The sequence below is a fragment of the Atractosteus spatula genome, chromosome 23, assembly GCF_055471065.1.
Source record: "Atractosteus spatula isolate fAtrSpa1 chromosome 23, fAtrSpa1.hap1, whole genome shotgun sequence".
Taxonomy (NCBI): Eukaryota; Metazoa; Chordata; class Actinopteri; order Semionotiformes; family Lepisosteidae; genus Atractosteus; species Atractosteus spatula.
Genome location: NC_142728.1, coordinates 15,852,105 through 15,871,666, shown reverse-complemented (window position 1 = coordinate 15,871,666; position 19,562 = coordinate 15,852,105). Strand labels below are relative to the sequence as shown.

Below are 19,562 nucleotides of genomic sequence, written 5' to 3'. Positions count from 1 at the left end.
GGACGTAGTAACATTGGTTCCGCTATAGACAGAACCGACTATGTTAACACAGATTTCTTCAAGTATACCCACTGTGGCAATCCGAATTCTCCTTTCCAGCACATTAAGAGGGTTGCTGATGATCTTATTCAAACTGATTCTGCTTAATTTTGTAACATTTTCTTAAACCATTACCTGTGCGACAGCCGTCCCTTCGGTTCAGAACACAGAGCTCTTTTCGTGACAAAATACTGACTTTGGTTTCGCGACACATTTTTAGGTTGTCAAGTAAGAAGACATTAGCACCGAGTCGGTTTCAATAGTCATTCGTGTTTATTAACGAGGTCACCTGCCCCTTTTTTCCTTGAGAACAATTATTATAACCGTACAGCAGCGAAAATCATACTATTACAGGACATGGACCTCAAAAGGAAAATCAGTTTGGCACTTCAAATCTGCTCCTTTCAATAGAGAATTAATCATAAAGTAATAAATATTACAGAAATATACAGAAAATGGTTAATAATCAAGTCATCCCCATCCACCGCCTTTGGCCGTAACATCTAAAAAACTAACTTTTCAAGTCATGGATGAACACTAAGCGACAGACGGGGAAAGAATGATCTTCTATAGCTCGGGGGCTCTCGGTCCTGGTCCGGGCGATTCGCATGCCTGCTGCTAGTTTCACTTTCAGCCGAGCGCTCAGTTATAAACCACGGGACTCATAAAGAAAGACATCAGAATTGCTCGGCTCCCTTCCGGTCTCAAACATGTTGGGAATTGCCTTTTAACTACCGTATTTCAGAAGTACCATAAACCCCCCTAACTTCGGAGCAGAAAAAAAAAGATTAAAATATTCCAATTAAACAGTGTCAGTTTAATTAAAACATCAAATTTAGTAACTCAGCTGGAATGAAAACCAGCAGCAGCAACTGCGATCCCCCCCGAGACCAGTATTTTGAACGCTTCAATCAAACATCTCCATTAAAAGCAGCCATAGGAGGTTGTACATGACCGTAGACTGAGGAAGACTCTTCAATGTGTTTCCCCCTCCCAAACAAAGTGCTCCTTTGTCCACATCACATTTTCTCTCTCATTTTCAAATGAAGGTTGGGAAAACAAAAGCCAATTTAAGAGCTACACACACAAAGCAGGCAGGGCAAGGCTCAGACCCAGACCGAGGGAAAGAAGATGTCTGCCCATGATAAATTACGATCCCAGGACTTGAAGATGGCTCCTTCTTTGCCTAAAACAAGCCCAGCGTAGACACACCAACGCACAACTGGGACTGTAAACCACAACTGCTGGGTGGGTCTGGAGTATAAGACTAAACAAACACACACCTAGAGTGCATGCCGGTGGAATTCTTTGAATTGTTTCTGGTTCTTAATCCAGATCTCCAATAATCCAGGCCCAGTCCTCTCTGGAGCCCCAGGCACCTTCTTCCAAATTTGTTTAAATGCCTCAGCTGAGGGCCCAGGCCTTCGCCGTGGCAACCCCTACTGCCCCAAAACGAGTTCGGGAACGTCCAGATTTTCTTCCGAAGGCTAGAACCACCCCCGATCTAGTGACTCTGGGAAAGAGAAGCGGTGAATAACACCTGGTTTGTTTGTTTTATGGCAAGACTCGTGCATCTTCAGAGGGAAGCCGAATCCCAGCCAGCAGCCCGTCTGTAGGCTCCCGCCCCGCCCCCTGCCTCTCGGCTCCCTCGGCCTCCTGGCCGAAGCACAACCCCCGGGCCAGCGACATTCGGTAAACGACAGCCGCCCCCATCCCTGCCCAAGAGCTGCTCAGGGGAAGGAGAGGAAATCACAGCAGTGGACGCAGAGGGGACTGACCGCTTGGGAACCGGCCAGAGCGAAGAGCCGCGCCCACAGAGGGGAGAGACGACCTGCGTGCTCATTGCGGACACCAGTCGTTCCCTAGACTGTTCTTCCTCTGCGACAGCTCAACACCGGGGTGGCGAACACCCACACCCCTCCTCCCTCTGTCGTTGTTTCAGACGGTAGTGTCACCGGTTCCTCAGGGACAGACTGGTCACACACCGGAGGGGGGGGGGCTGACAGCTCCTTGGCCCGCCGGCCAGCGGCCCCTCCCAGCACCAGGTTCCTCCACTGCGGCAGGAAACGGGCCCAGCGACTTGTTCTGTCCGCCGTTTCTTCACGCCAGCTGCGTCTCCTGCAATCCCTTTCTTATCGCGCGGGAGCACGTTCTTTACAAAGAGATGGCCCACGTCATGAACGCCGCAGCACGTGAAGAGTGCTCCTCGACCAGGGAAAGCAATGCCACAGGAGCGGACGGGCTCTGTGCTTGTACAAACACCCCTCCTCACACCTTGTGTGTGTGTGGGGTTTTTTCCCAAACACACACTGCCTATGCATAGCCTACCGAATAACCGCAGGAAGAAAGAAAGCCCACCTTCAGACCTCCAGGAAAGGAACAGGGGGAGCCCCTTGGCCATCTGGATCACTCACTTTAAAAAAAACCCCAACTGTTTCTTAAAGAGCCGGACCCACAGTGTGTCGCCCGTGCCGGGCGCGGTGCCCTGCTCCCCCCAGCGCCCAGTCCGATTTGGGGGCACTGAACCCTCAGCCCCAGAGGCCGCGCAGCCCCAGCCTTGCCTGGCAGTGTCCCCCCGCATCAGGGGTCGGGTTCCTGGTGTCCCCCCATGTCCCGCGGGGAGTCGCATTGCTCGGTACCCTCAGGGGAGCTGCCAGGGCTGCAGGGATCGGGGGAAGGCCCCTCGGCGGGCGGCCCCTGGCCCGCGGGGGCACAGGAGCCCTGGGCGGGGCCCCCCTCGGGCTCCAGCAGCAGCTCGATGGTGGTGCTCTTCGCCGCGCCCCCCCCCGGGGGTCCGGCCTCCCGCGCCTCGCTGTCCTCCGCCAGGCGGATCTTGATGTTCACCCCCTTCAGCCTCTCGGCCTTGCTGGGCTCTGGGGGAAACACAGGACCGAGTGAGTCAAACCGCCAGAGGGGGCGCTGGAAGCAGCTCACGTCCGCCCTTCCTGTTTCTCCTCTGCGGGCACGTTTGCCCCTGTAATTAATTCGCTGTCAAGGGGGCGCAGCTGGAAGCCTCTATTTTTAACAGTAATCTCAACGACTACACTATGACACGACCCACGCGGCTGGGCTGACGCATGCCGTGTCCTAGGAGCTCTGCTGGTGCGAGTGCGGTCTGTACCCCTCCCGCCCCCTTACCCTGCCCCAGCTGCCTGTCCCGCGGCAGCAGCAGGACGTCCACGTTGCGGTGCTCCTCCAGCGCGGCCAGCAGCCCCGCCCCCTCGCGGCTGAACAGGAAGACCAGGGGCACGGTGATGTCGTCGGTCCCGCCCCCGTCGCCCACCATCTGAAAGAGGGGCGTGTCCTCGCTGCTGCTGCCCTCCCGGTGGTCTGCGCAAGGGGCACACACACACAGACACACAGCGGGGCGCCCCCGATCAGAATGGCCGCTCACCCATCACACACATATTCGCACGAGAGTGTGGGCCTTGTCTTGCTGAAGAGATGCGTGTCCTTTCGCCATCAATTTATACAGACACGCTTCTTGCACAGAAAAAGCAGGTATTAATAGAAATAATAATTCCTTACACTTATATAGTACTTTTCTGGACACTCCACTCAAAGCGCTTTACACATAATTGGGTCTCACCTCCACCAGAGATGGGGGTTATTAGGAGGCCATGATTGGTAAAGGCCAGGAGGAAGTTTGGCCAGGACACTGGGGTAACACCCCTACTCCTTTCGAGAAACACCCTGGGATTGTTAATGACCACAGAGAGTCAGGACCTCGGTTTTACGTCTCATGTAAAGGACGGCGCCTTTTTACAGTACAGTGTCCCCGTCACTATACTGGGGCATTAGGACCCACACAGACCGCAGGGTGAGCGCCCCCTGCTGGCCCCGCTAACACCTCTTCCAGCAGCAGCCTGAGCTTTCCCAGGAGATCTCCCATCCAGGTACTGGCCAGGCTCACAGCTGCTGGGCTCCAGTGGGGCTGCCAGCTGGGAGCTGCAGGGCGATATGGCTGCTGGCCGGCACCTCTCAGTCCTTTGTCTCGGCGTTGTGGGCGAGCAGCCGGCCGGCCCTTACCGATGAAGATGACCCCGATGGCGCCGGCGTCCTGCAGCCGGCGGGCCTTGGCCGCGAACATGCAGTCCCCGCGCAGCGCCAGCGCGATCTGCCCCCTCAGCTCCGCGGGGTTCTCGATGGCGCCGCACGCCGTGTAGGGGGCGCTCTTCACGATGCTGCCCTTCACCTGCGGGGGAGAGGCGGAGGGAGGGGGGGTTCACCGCCAGCCGCGGCCGTGGCCTTCCCAGAGGGCCGTGGGCTGCTCCTTTGGCATCGCCAGCACGCCGAGGACTGGGAGCGGCCGTTTCTCTACACCACTCCGCCCTGGCCCAGTTCCACTTCTCCCCCTTTAAAGAGGGACGACTGCCAGTGGGATTCAGACCTGCAGGTCCAGCCCTTACGTTCCTCCTCCCTCTTCAAAACCATTCCCAGTTCCACAGCCTTTTTTTACATCTGCAGAATTAGGAATTGGTTTGAAAAACAGGACTTGACCCCTCCAATTAATCAATCCTTTCCGTTCCTACCACAACATCTAGTTTACTGCACTTCAATGGTTTTTACAGCTCACTGACTGCAAGTTATTTTATTTAAGAGCATATCGTAGAAAAACTCATTTTTTACTGGACCAGATCCAGTAAAAGGAAAAAATGGCAGAAGTCTTTTAACACGTCTGGATAAATCCAGTCCTGACCTACAGGAGTGCTACAGACCTATATGTCTCATAATAGTCCTGTGGAAAATAATGGCATTAGTACAGTGCCTGAATCAAGCCTGCTCCAAGCGTGCCATCAGCCCAGGGAGGCCCCAGAGTGAAAGTCAGCGCTGAGACCCAGCAGGCAAAAGTGTGAGTCTGCAGTGAGAGTCACAAGGTGAGAGGCCACAGCATGGACAGGCACAGCACGTCGGACAAACTTTTATATAGCGCCTTTCGGAGGAGGCATGCGCTCACCCCGTGCTCGGTCTTGGTGAGGTCCATCCCGAACTTGGCCGGGCCGGCGGTCAGCACGGTCCGGCCCAGGAAGGGAGGGGAGATGAGCTGCACGGCCAGGGGCAGGACCTCTTCCTCCTCTGGAGCCTGGGTGACCTCGGCGATCAGTTTCACCCTGTACACCCCTTTCTGCGAGGAGGCGTCCTGGAGAGAGAGAGAGAGAGCGACAGGCTGGACTGTTGGCCCAAAGACTGGGGGAGGCAAACAGAAGAGCTGGGTGGCTCCAGAGCCCGACGTCCCTCCCCCCACTCCAAAACAGAGCTGCTGACATCACCAGCCAGCTGGGCGATCCAGCTGCTCAAGACTCCAGTGTCTCAAGCTCTTTTTTTCCCAGCTCAGCTCTTGATTACTTAACTGGACCCCCAGTTGGACCCCGAGCTTAGGAATAGCAGATTTTAAAATCTACCTTACGTGCTTCTTAGCAGCTTGAAAATGGGGAAAAAAATGGAAAACAGTTCAAATTCTGGGCTCAACGCAGGGGGGCCAACTGGGCAACAGAGCTGGGCTGGAACGAAAACCCGGAGACGCTGGTGCCACTGGGATCAGGACTGCGACATCCTCCCCCGTGCTTCAAGAGGCACAGCCGCCGCCCGTGTTACAGGAAACGGCACAGGCACGAAGAAGAGACTGCTTCCTCCCACACAGTCGCCGCCCGGGGAGAGGGGCTGGAATTCTGACTCGAGCGCTCAGATGTGGTTTTCAGACACGGTGTTACTGGTGGGACTGAAAGACAGCTAAAGAAGCCCCATCCTGTCCCGAGCCACATAGATCAAGGAGCTGGGACATCGAACGTGAATATCGCAGCCCCTCCAACGTCTCTTCCGTGAAAAAGCCCTCCTTTTTTCCTGAAACTGTCCTGCAGGAAATACTTTACAGCAGTTTTTTGAGGTCCACATTTTAGAAACGCGTCACGGTTTCATGAAATGTTTAAAGAGCGCAGTCATCCTGTTAGAAAGTCTGGGTCCGCAGCAACAGCCGACTGTACTCCGGTGTTAAGCCGCTGGCGCAGCTGGGGTAGAGTCGCGAGGGGGGTCAGTGCCCGCACGTACGAGGTCTGCACTTACCAGCTGCCCCCCCGCGCTGGTGACCCCAATGCTGCCGTCGCTCAGCGGCGTCAGGGAGATGCCCATGCTCTTCAGAAACTCCATGGGCTCCATGCCGTTGTCGTGCAGGGGCAGCTCGATGCCTCTGAGAGAGAGAGAGAGAGAGAAAGAGAGAGGGCATGTGTGCTGTGAGCCGACAGCGAGGGGGATCTGTACGGGCCAGACTCGAGGGGGAGGCCAAGTCGGCAAGCTGAGCAGGCTTCTTCATAATTCAAAAAAAGACATTGATGAGAAATTCTCCATTAATGAATGTCCCCACTACAGGAGGAGGGGTCGAGGGCCTCTCTTGAAGCACCCTGTGAGCAGTTCCACCTTTCCTGGACTCAGTTGGGCACAAAAGCTGGTGTGGTCTCCAGCGTGGCACCATATTGACTTGCTTGAACTGCCTGCAAGCCCCACTGCAATCGTATTCATCATCGTCATCCTATAACCATAGGCACTGTGGGACGGCACTGGTGCTGTTATGACCTAATTCCAAAGCAATGGTACGAGATGCAGATGCTGGACTCACCTGCCTGCGGAGGGCTGGTAGCCGCCTCCTGTTCCCATGAGGTATTTGGAGCCGTCCCGGATGGTCTTGGCGAAGGAGGGGTTGTTGGGGAAGAGCGTCTGCGCGCTGGGGCAGGAGTAAGAGAACAGGTCCTCCTCGGAGGCGTAGACGCCCTGCAGCCAAGAGACAACACGACACAGGGTGACGTTGCGGCGGGAGCAGGCCGGGGGCGCCGCGCCGCGCACCGACTGGCCGAATTCACCCCCACTGGCCTCGTGACTGAAGCCCAGCTCTGCAGAGAGCTTTCTTTTCAGTGGGACAGCGGCGGCGTGCGGGGATGGAAATCTCTCTCTCGCTGCACAGCGGGCTGGTCCGCTTCCAGGTCTTACCCGCTGCAGAAAGACGCCCGGCATGCCGTCGTTTTGCGCTGACCACGCATGAAAGACAAGAAATCCAACTCTCACTGCACCTCAATCTCTTTCAGGGAGGCAGAGAAGCAATCGATGTCGTTTTGAGCATTTTGACGCTCCGCATTTTGTCTTTCAAATTGACAGAAAAGGGGTGAAACGTGCAGATGGCGATGAGGGGGGGCAGGAGTGGGGACCAGGGGACTCACAGTGCGGTTGTCCTGGCAGGGGCCCTGCGAGGTGGACAGGGAGATGGGCAGGAGATGAGCCTCGGTGGTGAAGACGTAATCGTCGATGTCGAACGGGAGCTCGCTCTTCTCGGAGAACAGCAGGTACAGGTACTTGAACATCTCCGCCAGGAAGAAGGAGTCCATCCTGGGATCACAAACAGGCGGGACACGGTCAGGGGGGACCTTCTTAACACGACGGGGATCTGTGCTTCCACCTCCATTCCTCGAGACACTGTCCTGGCTCTTCTACTGCTGCTGGGAATCTATTAAACCATGTTCAGCCCTGATCTCGGCCCACAGCTCTGTGGACAGTTTCTGACAGAATCCCTGTAGGACCGCCATCGACCTCTTTACACACATGCAAACCTGTGGGGTTTTTAGTAACTATTAAAGCACAGACCACTAGACTCAAGAACAGCTTCTATCCCACTGCAGTACGCATCCTTAACAGCTGACTGCAGTGTCTAAATACACATCTGCACTATGCACTTTTTGCACGGTCTACCATGTGTTTTTTGGTCTCACTACTACATATTTATTGTTCCCGTTGTCCACATTGTGCGGTGTTTTCTGTTGTACTGTGCATGTCCCAAGAGATCAGCACGATGAAGAATTCCAATGTACGTGTGACATATGGCAACAAACTCTACTCTACTTTCCCCTCTGCCCAGATTCTGGGTGGACCTCGGGGGCGACGCACGGCACCTGTCCTCGTGCGCGCCGGTGCGCACGTCCTGGACGGCGGCGAACCCGCAGGGCACGCGGGCGTGAGCGTTCAGCTTCTCCACCACGGACTTCCCCACCCTCAGGTAGTACGGGTCTCCCGTCGCCTGCGAGGATGAACAGCCGTCAGCTTTTCCCTGCTGCCCCAACCTCCGACCTCCGACCTCCGACCTCCGACCTCCGACCTCCCATCCGAGCAGCAAGAGCACAGCTCTTTCGACACCGGCTCTCCCCAGCTCTGGTCCTGGAGCAGCCCTGTGTCTGCTGGGTCTCATTCCAGCCGAGATCTACACCCCCCAGTGCTATACGGTTTAATCAGTTTACTTTCTCAGACCTCTGACCTGTTTCTCGGTTAGTCTTGTGTGTGAAAAATACTCCCTTGCCAAGGGTAGGGTTTCTGACAGCTTCAGCGCATGCCCATTTTCTCAGCTGGCTTTCAGCCTTTCTGCACACCGATTAGTCTGAGGCTTGTCTGAAAACCCTGCAGGGGCTGTGCTCTCCCCCCCCCCCCCCCCACCCTCTCGTCCCTACCTTGTACAGGAAGTACGTGCTCTCTGCGAACTCAGGCCTGAGAGGATGCTGCCCCCAGTGGACCCTGAACTCCGTGGTGAAGGCCTGGCCGAGGCAGGAGAAAGAGGAAGAGAGGGGATCTCTAGAACACACTTTTAATTATTGCAATAGCTTCAGTAACAATCATGTGCATCAGCAGAGACTCGAGCGGCAATGATACATTAACATTCTGCTGCAGAATGGCTGACAGCTGCGTGCTTTTGAGCTGAACGTACCTCGGGCAGAAACTTGTGCTCCTTAGTAACCTGATACAGCATTTCATGCGTCTCAATGGCAGGTTTCAGATCCCCTCTCAGCACCTGCACAGCACACATGGGTTGTTATTATTGCAGCTTGTTGCTGTATTACAGGGCAAGACTTGACAAAGCTCCACGGCTTTGGCATCTGGAGTCAGGGATTACCGACAACCAAGCAGGCTGTAAGACACCATTGTCTAAAGCGACTTGAGCAGGAATCGGTACCTGCAATCCTGGGAAGAAGGCGAGCAGAGAGTCCATCCAGCTGCGCACGCTGATGGTGGGGTTGTGCATGTGGACGCTGAGCAGCAAGGGTGGCTGGCTGATGTACTTCATGATGGCAGCGTAGTGCTGCAGAGCAGACAGACACCAGCAGGGGGCAGTGCAGTCAGTCACTGTCCCCCCAGGACTGACACACACAGCAGCCAGGCTACAGGGCGAACCTGCTGTTTTACTCAGCCCTACAGCAGGATAACGCTCCAAGTCTAAAACTATGAGCCCCATTTGGAGTGAAAGTAATTAAAAAATGCAAGATCAAGGCAATGAGAGACAACAATATTGGTCTGACCTAAATGAATAATATGTTATTCTGAAGACAAATGTTTCCGCACTCATTTAAACTAGTATCGTTCTCAGGTGATCAGCTAGTGGAATCGTAACCATTCTACCATCTGTTCTCGGAAAGCTGCTTATTCATGGTGCGAGTCAGTGGACAGAAGCTGGGTGGCCACACATTGCAGAACACACACAAGCACACAGGGGCAATTTAGAGACACTGATTAAACTAGTCTAAAGGAAGCTAGCAGGCAACCCTCACAAATGCATTCAGAGCACACAAACTCCACACAGAAGGTTCTCCAGTGCACTATCCTCCACGCCACTGCGCCACGCATAAAAGTCAAAGACAACAGCCGTCAGTGCGTGCAGTGGGCCTGGCCTCCACAGCACGCGGCGCCTCCCCACTCACAGTGTTGAATCTCTCCAGGTAGACGTCGTCCCCTAGCAGGATATACGCCTTCATCAGGTACTCGTAGTACGAGTCGATCCCGGCTCCCACTCCGCTGTCTGCGAGGGGTGAGGGTGGAGGGCGGGGAACGGGGAAAAGAGCGACAGGAGGAGAGGAGAAAGAGAGAGAGGGGCACAGCAACGGGAGGAGAGATGGAGAAAACTCATCAGAAAGAGAATTTCACCGCGGCACAATCTGCACGGGAAAATTCTGAAAATGCCACGAAAGTCACAGCAGGAGAGCCGAAACCCTTTTCACCCCCCTTGAAATCGACCCACTGCGGCCCAGATCGCAGCGGGCTTGGTTTTGTGCTTCAGTGAAGACACTGGAAACGCAGACCACGGAAAAGAGCGAGCAAAGCGATCGAGGGGCCTGTCGAGTCTCTCACCCCTGCGGACCCAGTCGCCGTTGTGGATGTTGATGACGGTGCCGACGAGGTCACTTCCTCTCTGCCTCTTCTGCCACAGCACATCCAGAGCTCTGCGGGCGTGCTCCTGTTCCCCAGCGGCAGACACAGAGAAACATCACAGCGGACAGGTGAACACAGCGTCACTGACCACCACACACACACACACACACACACACACACACACACACACACACACACAACATCCAGAGCTCTGCGGGCGTGCTCCTGTTCACCAGCAGCAGACACAGAGAAATATCACAGCGGACAGGTGAACACAGCGTCACTGACCCCACACACACACACACACACACACAACATCCAGAGCTCTGTGGGCGTGCTCCTGTTCACCAGAGGCAGACACAGAGGAATTCAACTCAACTTTATTGTCATTATACTTACACAGGTGCACAGTATAATGAAAAGTGTTTCTCTTTAGTCACCCAGGTGCAGTATATAAATAGAACAGAAGATAAGACAACAGACAGTAACACAATAACAATAACGGTAACGTGGAATAACATCGGCGCAATCACTGACACACACGCACACACTCACTGTCCTTTCACTGTCTGCCCGAGTCTGGTACCTCATACACAGAGTCCCCCAACAGACGACTGAGCGCAGCGAACTCCAGGATCATGGTGCCGGCGCAGGCAGTGCAGGTGTCCGATTCAGTGCCTGTCCGGGACAAGGGGTTGAGGACCCCGTAGCGCAGGTTGACCTGGAACACAGACAGAACCCAGGGACATCAGACCCCTGCCCCCTGAGCCTGTATACAACTGCTGCACTGCTATACTACAGATCGCCTCCAGATGGCAGCACTGACACAACTAATAAACTGAAATAGGTTCAGATTTAAACATATTTAACCACATTAGCAAACAGTTCTATGAAACAGTAATGGACTGCAATTAGGTCTTTAACTAGTACAACCAGTTAAAAAACCGCATTAAACATCTGGCATTTGAATACATGATCAAACTGCAACTCCAAGTTGGGCAGAAATTTGGCATTCAGATTGTTAAGATTAATTTTAGTTTTAATTTACTAAGAATTTTTTTTTAATTTGATCTCACTCAAAAAGAATGGTAAAGCCCATGACTAACGCATAAGGTGAGTAGAATGCAGTGAGATGCAGTACGAAGCTGAGGACAAGGTTGTAGAAAGACACTACAAAGTAAAAAAAACAATCGTGCAGTCCCATGCACTTCTGCCCCATGACCCTTGACCCTTGACCCCTGACCCGTGGATAAGGCAGGCCGCTGGTGGTGTTGAAGGCAGGCAGCAGGCGGTTCCCCAGCTCCTTGGCCATGTGCAGCAGCTCGTCTCTGTACCACAGCATTCGCTGCCCACGCTGACGCAGCATGTCTGCCATCACGTGCGCCCCCAGCAGGCCACTGCAGGAACAGCAAGGTGGGGGGAGGACGGCAGATTTTCAGTCGGACACTAAAGCTACCGTGTGATTTAACTGACATGTCGTAAAGAAAACCACAGGAGTAAATAACTTCCCTTGCCCATACTTAGGTTAAAAACTGAAGGCCAGGAATTCCCGTGCTCATGGTTAAGGGATTTTTACAAAGGGGTCCCCAGTTCTGACGCCGGCCCTCCCTGAACGTCACAAGAGCTGTTGGCTGAGGTCTCTTGTGGACCGACTCGGAACAGAGGCATCCACTGCCAACAACCTGCTTTACAGGCTCAAACTCCAACACCAGATCTCAACTCGGCACTGAAATCTCACTGCGTCAACAGTGAAACACAAACCAATGGAAGCTTTGCACCACTGAAGCATTAAACCGAGAGCAGGCGGCACTTCTGTCCACAAAGGGTGACCGGAGTCTGGAATAGGCTGCCCAGCCATGTTATTGTGGCAGATTCCCAGGAGTCTTTCCCCGAAATTGCTGGACAAGTCCCCAGGAAAATCCAACTGCCCCTAAATGGGCCAAACTGTAACCTTTCTTACGGGTAAATAAATGTAACATACAGTCTGGTACAAGTGCTGACACAATAAAGGAAAAAAACTGCAAAAAAAAAACTGGTTCGAACAAGGCACAGTGGAAACAAGCCAACCGAAACGCTGAAAACTTTCTTCTCCGAGTTGCTCAAAACCGCAGAAGTCCCCCCCCCCCCCCTGCCTGCGCCCCCAGAGCCTGTACCCCAGCACACGGATGTTGGTCTCGAAGACGGACACGACCACGTCGTTGTCCAGCCTCACGTCCCGAATCGCCCGGCGCACCCCCTCCTCGAACTCCTCCAGCTTGTTCAGCACCTGGGTGAGCGGGACAGAGCCGGAGAGGACAGGGACAGAGCCGGAGAGGACAGGGACAGAGCAAGAACGGGGGCGAAAAGAGTCGTCAAGCCCTCGCACCCGCAGAAGACTCCACAGCCGAAACGTTGCATTTTCCTTCTTCTCTTTTCAGCGGGGAATACACCCTTTACTTGTTCCTTTGCAGCCTGCGCATGCTGACGCAGCTCCCCACCTGAACTACTATATAATTGAGTCTGATATGAGATCAGTTTAGACACATTTCACATGCAAGACGCTCTCCGTCTCCTTTGGTAGCACAGCACACGGCGACAGCAGGAACGAGGAGAGAAATAACCCGGAGCTGAGGAATGGGAGGACTCACCACCAGCGTGTCCAAGGTGTCGATGAGGGTGAGAGAGAACCTGCGGAGAGAACAGGAAGCTGCTTCCGATCACTGTGGCTTCACCCCCTGCCTTGCTCACACAGCGGTGACAAGCGCGCTGGAGATCCTGCCCCTGCCCCAGTTCCTTCCCCTGACCCTATGCCAGCTCCAGTTCCTGCCCCATTTCCTGATCCAGTTCCTGTCCCAGACCCTACCCCTGCGCCTGCTCCTACCCCTTCTCCAGGTCCTGCCCCTACCCCAGTTCCTGCCCCTGGCAATGCTTCTGCCCCCGCCCCAGTTCCTACCCCTGCCCCTATGCCTGCTCCAGTTCCTACCCCAGTTCCTGGAGGGCCATGTGGATCTTAATCGCCAAACTCAGCTCATGATTGCCTTCGCAGCTTGCATGCCACAAAACCAGCAACGGATCCGAGCCGCTGTGCATCCAGACTCGGCCACGTACTTGCCCAGCGCGTCGTCGATGTCGCCGCGGTTGGGCTCCATCCCTCGCACCCTGCCCCTGCAGCTCAGGGGCATCAGCTCGTCTGCGGGATAGGCATGTTTCTGAGGGAGAGACGGCACAGGGCAAAGGAACAGACACGTCCAATCACGGAAGGAGAAATAGATCGAGGGGTGTATATAATTAAGCACCAAACAGGAAACAGGAAGTCACATTTTCTTTCCTAATTTAATAAGCACCTCCCTCGCCTTCTTCCCTCAGACTGTAATTATACTCAACAGCAGTAGCTAACCGGGACAGGAGGAGCTTCAGTTAGGCATTCCATCTTCTGTATTTGGCCTGAATTCAGCATGGGGTATATTCAATTTCTTTGGAAAACATTTAAAAGGAGCATAACTTGCCAGCGCTGAACTTGAGGAGAAACCGCCCTGTGGCTACTCACCATATAGCTGCCATATGCATGGTCAAACATCTCCACCACCTGCTCCCTAAAGAGAGAGACGTGTCAGTCTTGGTCAACACAGAACAGGAACCAGCTTTCAGTCTGTTCTCTGGAATGAGCCTCTGGTTAAGAGCCCCAGGCAGAGAACATGAAAATCCCAGCTCTTCAGAAGGGATTTCTGCCCGTGTTTAAAAGCTTTATTCCTTTTTCCGGGCAATATGGAAATGTGCTTTCATTGAGAGTAACAACGGCCACTTGACGACATTACTGTAATAATGTTACAGAAGTTAGAGTAGCATCTCCAGGCACACTGAGCAAATCATCATTTCACGTGCAGCTCTGCGTATGGTCCCACATCCCTCCCAGGGCACTGAGGTCTGAGGGGCAACGCCATCACTGAGGGGCTGCAAGTCCAAGGCCTGACTGTTCTCTCTGCTGCCCCCCGGTGGTGGAACCACCCAGCTGTCACAGTCAGAACCGCGGGCTGGCGTGCCGTCTTCCGAAAGAAAAAGAAAACTCGCTCTCCGGGAAAGACTCAACCCCGGAGGCCTGCGCCTCAGGGGATCGGTTAGCTACCGGCTACCACAGGGGTTGGGTGGGCGGGCCGATGGCCTTCCCTCGTCCACAGGTGTTCTTGAGCCCCAGAGGCCCTGCCAGCTGGGCGCTGTGCTGCACCACAGCTCCAAAGCCTTTCGCCTCGCGCCGCAGGATGCTCAGCCCTCTGCGCATGGCGTTTGGGTGCGCCTTGCGCCATGCTGGTTCAGGAGAAGACACCGAGAGGAGACACAGCTCGTTCTAGAAGATCTAGAAGGGCTCTGAAATACGCAGAGCTGTGGAGCTGAAACAGTTGTAGTACATCAGCCTCGTGACTCTCGCATGCCTCAAACAGCACCTCCAGATCAGAGATGCTGACCTATATGCACTCCTCTCCCTCCTGTTCATCGGGTTTTTTGAATTTCACACACGAGCAGGACACTAGAGACTGCGAAAAAGGATCCCGAGAGGGAGCAGGGAGCACCGAGCTCTTGGAGCTTGGCATGGCACAGCGACCAGCGCCAGCAGGGACGGGCGCGAGCTGTGGCGAATTCCAGGCGAGATCGTCGCTGTAGGCCGCGGGCTGCATTCTGCTTCAGCAGCGCCGACGCATGGCACAAGAATTCGGGCTCGCATGCCCTTTGTCAAAACAAATTGACTCATTTCCCCGAAAGGCAAAGCAAATAACGTTACCTAATCCGCCCGGACAGCGGAGAGCACACACAAAACCCGTGCTAAAATAAAACCTGGAATACCGGTCTCCTGCTGTGCCGGCTTCTGCGAGCAAAACCAGGGACTCGTGCCACCGACGTAAAATGACAAAGCCGACGTAAAATCCCGGGACACGGCTCCGAAGCCTGGGCACGCTGCTGGAGAGATGACTAATTAGCGCGAGGCGGAACGGACCGACCGACAGCGAACGCGGGGGCTTGGAAAGGCGCGAGCTGGCCCCAGCAGGTGCCAGCGCAAGCTTGGCAGAGCCGCGGTGACCGGGCACGGCGACAGCTCGGCCTGCACGGGCACTAGGCACGGCGGGGGTGGAGAGAGAGAGAGAGAGGCCTTGGCAGACCCGCGTCTGCACGCCAGTGGTCACGCAACACGCTCCCCCGCGCCAGGGAGCCAAACGCCAACTCCGGGACGGCCTCACAGGTGCCCCACCTGCACTGTGGCCCCGAGAGGTCGGGGCAGCTGGTGGGCATCCTCCTGCACGCATGGCTGAGGAAGACAGCAGGCCTGTACTGAAGTGTGGGGGTCAGGGGGCTTGAGAGAACTGACCACAGCTCCTGTTGCCAAGGTGGGGGTGACCGCACGCAGGTGGACAGGTGGGGGCGAAGGCATGTAGGAGCACTGACTTGTGGAAGGGGTGGGCAGGATCGGTAAACGGATCAGGCAGGTCAGGAAGATCGAAGGACGACATGAATGAACATGAAAGCAAATAGGCATTTCATTGCACTTGTGCATATGACAAGAAACTCAACTGAACTGAAGCACTACTATACAGGTTCCTCTCGGCGGGGTCTCATCCGGACTGGGAGGACAGGCAAGAGGTCAAAGGGGCAGATCAGTGCGAGAGATGAAGAGCAGCAAGAGAGGGCGGGAGGAGACGAGCTGGAACTCAAATATCTCGCAGCAGGCGAGACGCCGCAGTGAGGCCTCCTGGGACGCTCATCAAAGACAGGCTTGGACAGGCCGAGACACTCCAGGTTGGAGATTGTGAGTGAGCGCGGACAAGCCCAGCCAGGAGACTGTTACTGCCTCACCCTCGGGGGGGGCGCCCCGCTGGAGGGACGCAGTCACGCCCTTTAGGGGGGCCGGCCCGCTGGAGCTGGAGACCACACTGTGGTCTTGAATCAGTCCCACTTCCCAGCCTGTGGAGCAGCACCTGGGACTGGCTCACCTGCCCGGGAACGGGCTGGTTTACTGCCACCACGACACTGGATCACCGGGGACAACAAACCTATCCTGGTTTTCCAAGAAATCCCTCTTGCAGCTGCGCCGACATTCCCTCTCCAGAGACTGCCCGTTGTCGTGTTTACAATGAACAAGAAAACCATTTTCTTCCTGACCAACGACAGCACTGGATTTACAGAAAATCATCTACCGCCGTTCAGCCAGAGAGGAATTATTTTGTCCGGGTTAATTGAACAATGCCCCTTAACTGCAGCCGTTTGTCAAGTCCGCACACGATACTCAGTAACGGGGACGCTCCGCCTAGAGAGCTCCCAGCCTAGAGACCGTACGTTTCAACCAGACAGGTTTCTGAAATGCAGGTTTGCCGTGATCGACTTGGAAGCTGTGTCGATTATGAGACGAGGGTGCTTCATGTTGCCTTATTCGTAGTGATCCGAGTTCTGATTCAGCGGCGACTTCGAACAGCAGCTCTCCTCCAGGCTGGCGTGGGACCCCAGGCTGCTGAGAGAGCTCAGACACAGAGAAGAGCCCGGAACTCTGCTGAACACTCCCCCCTTGTTGATCTGGGCAGATGTCCCGGGTGCAGGTGACCCAGCACCCTGACCCAGCAGCAGCGGAGTGAAAACACGCCCCCCCACCCCACCCAACGCTGCCCAAACCACAGGGCGACCCTCCAGCCTGTGGGACGGACACAGAGGAGCCCAGGACAGTGCCTCCTGCTGGGCTGGAATGTAGGCTTGTGCTCTGCCTGAGCTTCTTCACCACAGCACTTAACCCACTGGGGGCTCCAGTGCCCAGCGCGCTGCCCAGCCCATCTGACCCGCTGGCAAATGTCTTCCTGCCCGCAAGCCCAGATATTATGTAAACGTCCACCAAATCAGGCTGCTTACTTTTTCAGACAGCCCTACCAGCGTCCCTACCTACCAGGCTTATCGGTGAACTGTTTAGCTGTTGAGCATTTTTTTTTAACTTTAAACAGCACAAGACTTCTGGCAGGCTCCAAAAACAGCACAGGGCAAAACTCCGACTGCAGCTGAAGTCTGACAGAGAGATCTGGAGGTTTGTTTAGTTAAAATCCGGCTGTTGGTAACGATTATTCTTTCTTGCACTTTTTTAAAAAAAAAAATACAGATTTTTGCCAAAGGCCGCACACACACACTCAAAACACGGGGCAAGACACCTGGAATGAACTGTTGACGTGTCAGTGACGTCCCACTGTGTCGCCATACTGTAGCTGGAGGCGCTCCGCGTCCCTGACGTCACACCGCGCGTTCCTATTTCAGGGCTTACCTGACTCTCGCCTTTTCCTCCTTCGACATGGCCCCCACCTCCGGCCGGCACACCGAGAGCACGGCGGCCAGGCACAGCAGCGCCTCGCCAGGCAGGCCCGTCCGCCGGGGTCCGCTCGCCCCCATTTCAGGTGTACTTACACCCCAAAACCCGCCGCGCCGCTCCGCCTCCTGTTCACGCGTCCTGCCAATAAGTCCCCCGGACTGAGATCTCCGATTGTTCAGTTTTTAAGGAAATCTGACTGAGCCCTGAAGTTATTGCAGAGGGTTAGATATCTGGTTTCTTCGGCTTCGTTACAAACTCCACAGAGCCCAACGCACCTTCATGCACTTGACCGCACGCCGCTTCCTTGTAGGACAAGAACTCAAGCGTTACACTAAAATCTCCTATACAAAGGCGAAATATAGATATAAAAAACTCCACTATTCGGCTGTCACTGGCCCGTCGTGGACGCTGTAAGGTTTCGACTTCCTGGAAGTCCAATACGGTCCAGTTCGGAGATTAAGGTGGCAGGACGGGAGGACGGTCCCGGGAAAACTCAGGTTCCCATTCAGATGCTCCTTCTTTAATGGCCAAGGCCCCCGGTTTTCCAGGCGAGCGCACACCTGTGCACAGGGCTGTCGATGACCTCGGATGAGCGCACACGCGGTTCGGGTCGGGTCGGGTCGGGTCGGGTCCGGTCCGGTCCGGTCCGGTCCGGTGACGCTGGGTGTCTCCTGTCCTGCCCGCTGTCCGGACCGTTCGGCACGGCCGCTGCTTGCGTCACACACAGACACGAGCCCCCGCGTCAAGTGGGGTCCCCCGGTAGGGCTGCGGGCGCCCCGAACTCCGCCGCAACTCCATTCCCAACTTTGCAACCCGACAACAAAGAGCAGAATCCGGCTACCGGGGAAAAACAGACACCCCCTTCAGAGTAATACCACTCTGGGCATTATTTTAACCCTCCCCCCTCCCAAGCCCCCCGAACCGAGCCCCTAATCCTTCGCTCGGGTCCCCACAGCAGTGATAAAGCCCTAACGAGGAACCCCGCAAACTCCCCGCCTGTCCCCCGACCAGGAATGCGGCGACTGCTCTCCTCCAGACAGATTTAAAGAACCAGCTGGTTCCTGCATACGGGGATTTAACCGGGGCCCGCGGTGCATGTCGGGACTTGTAGTTTCGCTGATTGTAATCTTCCCACCTTGTGAATTCGCTTAGCGTTGAACTCCACACGAGAACGCGGAGGGAGGAGATCCTAGCTGTACTGCAGATCGTGGTCTGGTGAAGGCTGTCTTCTGGACCTGGGGGAAACCTAGGTATTCTGTGCGCCGGGTCTCCGAGAACAGAAGCTACGTCTTTACCCAGAGAGTGGTGGGGGTATGGAACTATTTTCCTAGAATTGATGTTGATGCCAGTAACCAGGCTGGATAAGATCCAGGGCCGGCTCGTCCATATAGACGAACTTGGCGGTCGCGAAAATTGAGGAGGAAAGGGTAAAACTACTCTATTTTTTTCAGTAAAAGTTAAAAACAAAAAAAAACGATGATGTAAATATTTCAATTCAAGTGTATGTAAGGAGGGAATGTGAATTTGCGAGAGACCGAGGATCAGGAGAAATCGTCTACTCCGCTCAATCACGATTGCAGAATAAACGTTTAACACACAAAGACACACAAAAAAGGCAGATAAAAACCCAGGAGGGAGAAGAGTCAGAGAAAAGAGCTGAAGAGACAGACAGGGGGTTAACAGAGAGAAGCAGGAGCACCAGGTGAGTGGGGCTTCTCCTGCTCCTGGATTTAGCGATGCGCGTATAGAACAGGAAGACCGAAATCTCTCCGCAATGGACTTGGAAACCTTCGTAAAGCCCCACCCGGAGTCCCTGTGCGTCCTGACACACAGTATTGAACAGGGTTACAGCAGGCGGACTGAGGAACAGACTCAATCAGCGCAAAATACCAACAGAGCAGCGGTGAGCTTCCACTGCAAGGTGTAAATATATATGGTACCAGGAGGAAACGCCCTCACCACCCTGTTAAAAACGCTTGCCACAAGGCAGCAAACGTGCCCCCCGAAATCTAGACCTAACAAAGTAAGTCATCTGGAAATCAAGTGC

The 19,562-nt window shown here is 54.8% G+C and overlaps 1 protein-coding gene across 1 annotated transcript; it reads right to left on the bottom strand.

The window, feature by feature from the left end:
• Nucleotides 1-285: 285 nt before the first annotated feature.
• LOC148816284 (ER degradation-enhancing alpha-mannosidase-like protein 3) lies at nt 286-18,521 on the bottom strand. The gene is made up of 20 exons (XM_088940314.1): nt 17,471-18,521; nt 13,736-13,781; nt 13,297-13,397; nt 12,837-12,876; nt 12,363-12,475; nt 11,453-11,606; nt 10,796-10,930; nt 10,189-10,294; nt 9,762-9,859; nt 9,020-9,145; nt 8,774-8,857; nt 8,520-8,603; nt 7,971-8,095; nt 7,245-7,410; nt 6,650-6,801; nt 6,100-6,223; nt 4,997-5,179; nt 4,069-4,234; nt 3,178-3,369; nt 286-2,912 (listed from the first exon to the last, which is right to left on the bottom strand). Exons 1-20 carry the CDS (start codon nt 17,593-17,595, stop codon nt 2,620-2,622), a joined length of 2,613 nt encoding a protein of 870 aa, XP_088796440.1. The 5' UTR covers nt 17,596-18,521; the 3' UTR covers nt 286-2,619.
• Nucleotides 18,522-19,562: the final 1,041 nt, after the last annotated feature.

Excerpts from the sequence above, each read along its gene's own strand:
- LOC148816284 (XM_088940314.1), bottom strand. The coding sequence starts at position 17,595 with ATGGGGGCGAGCGGACCCCGGCGGACGGGCCTGCCTGGCGAGGCGCTG. Across the intron at positions 9,146-9,761 it reads ACCTGGAGAGATTCAACACT|CACTACGCTGCCATCATGAA; the intron begins GTGAGTGGGGAG and ends TCTGCTCTGCAG. Across the intron at positions 8,858-9,019 it reads CCTTCTTCCCAGGATTGCAG|GTGCTGAGAGGGGATCTGAA; the intron begins GTACCGATTCCT and ends TGTGCTGTGCAG.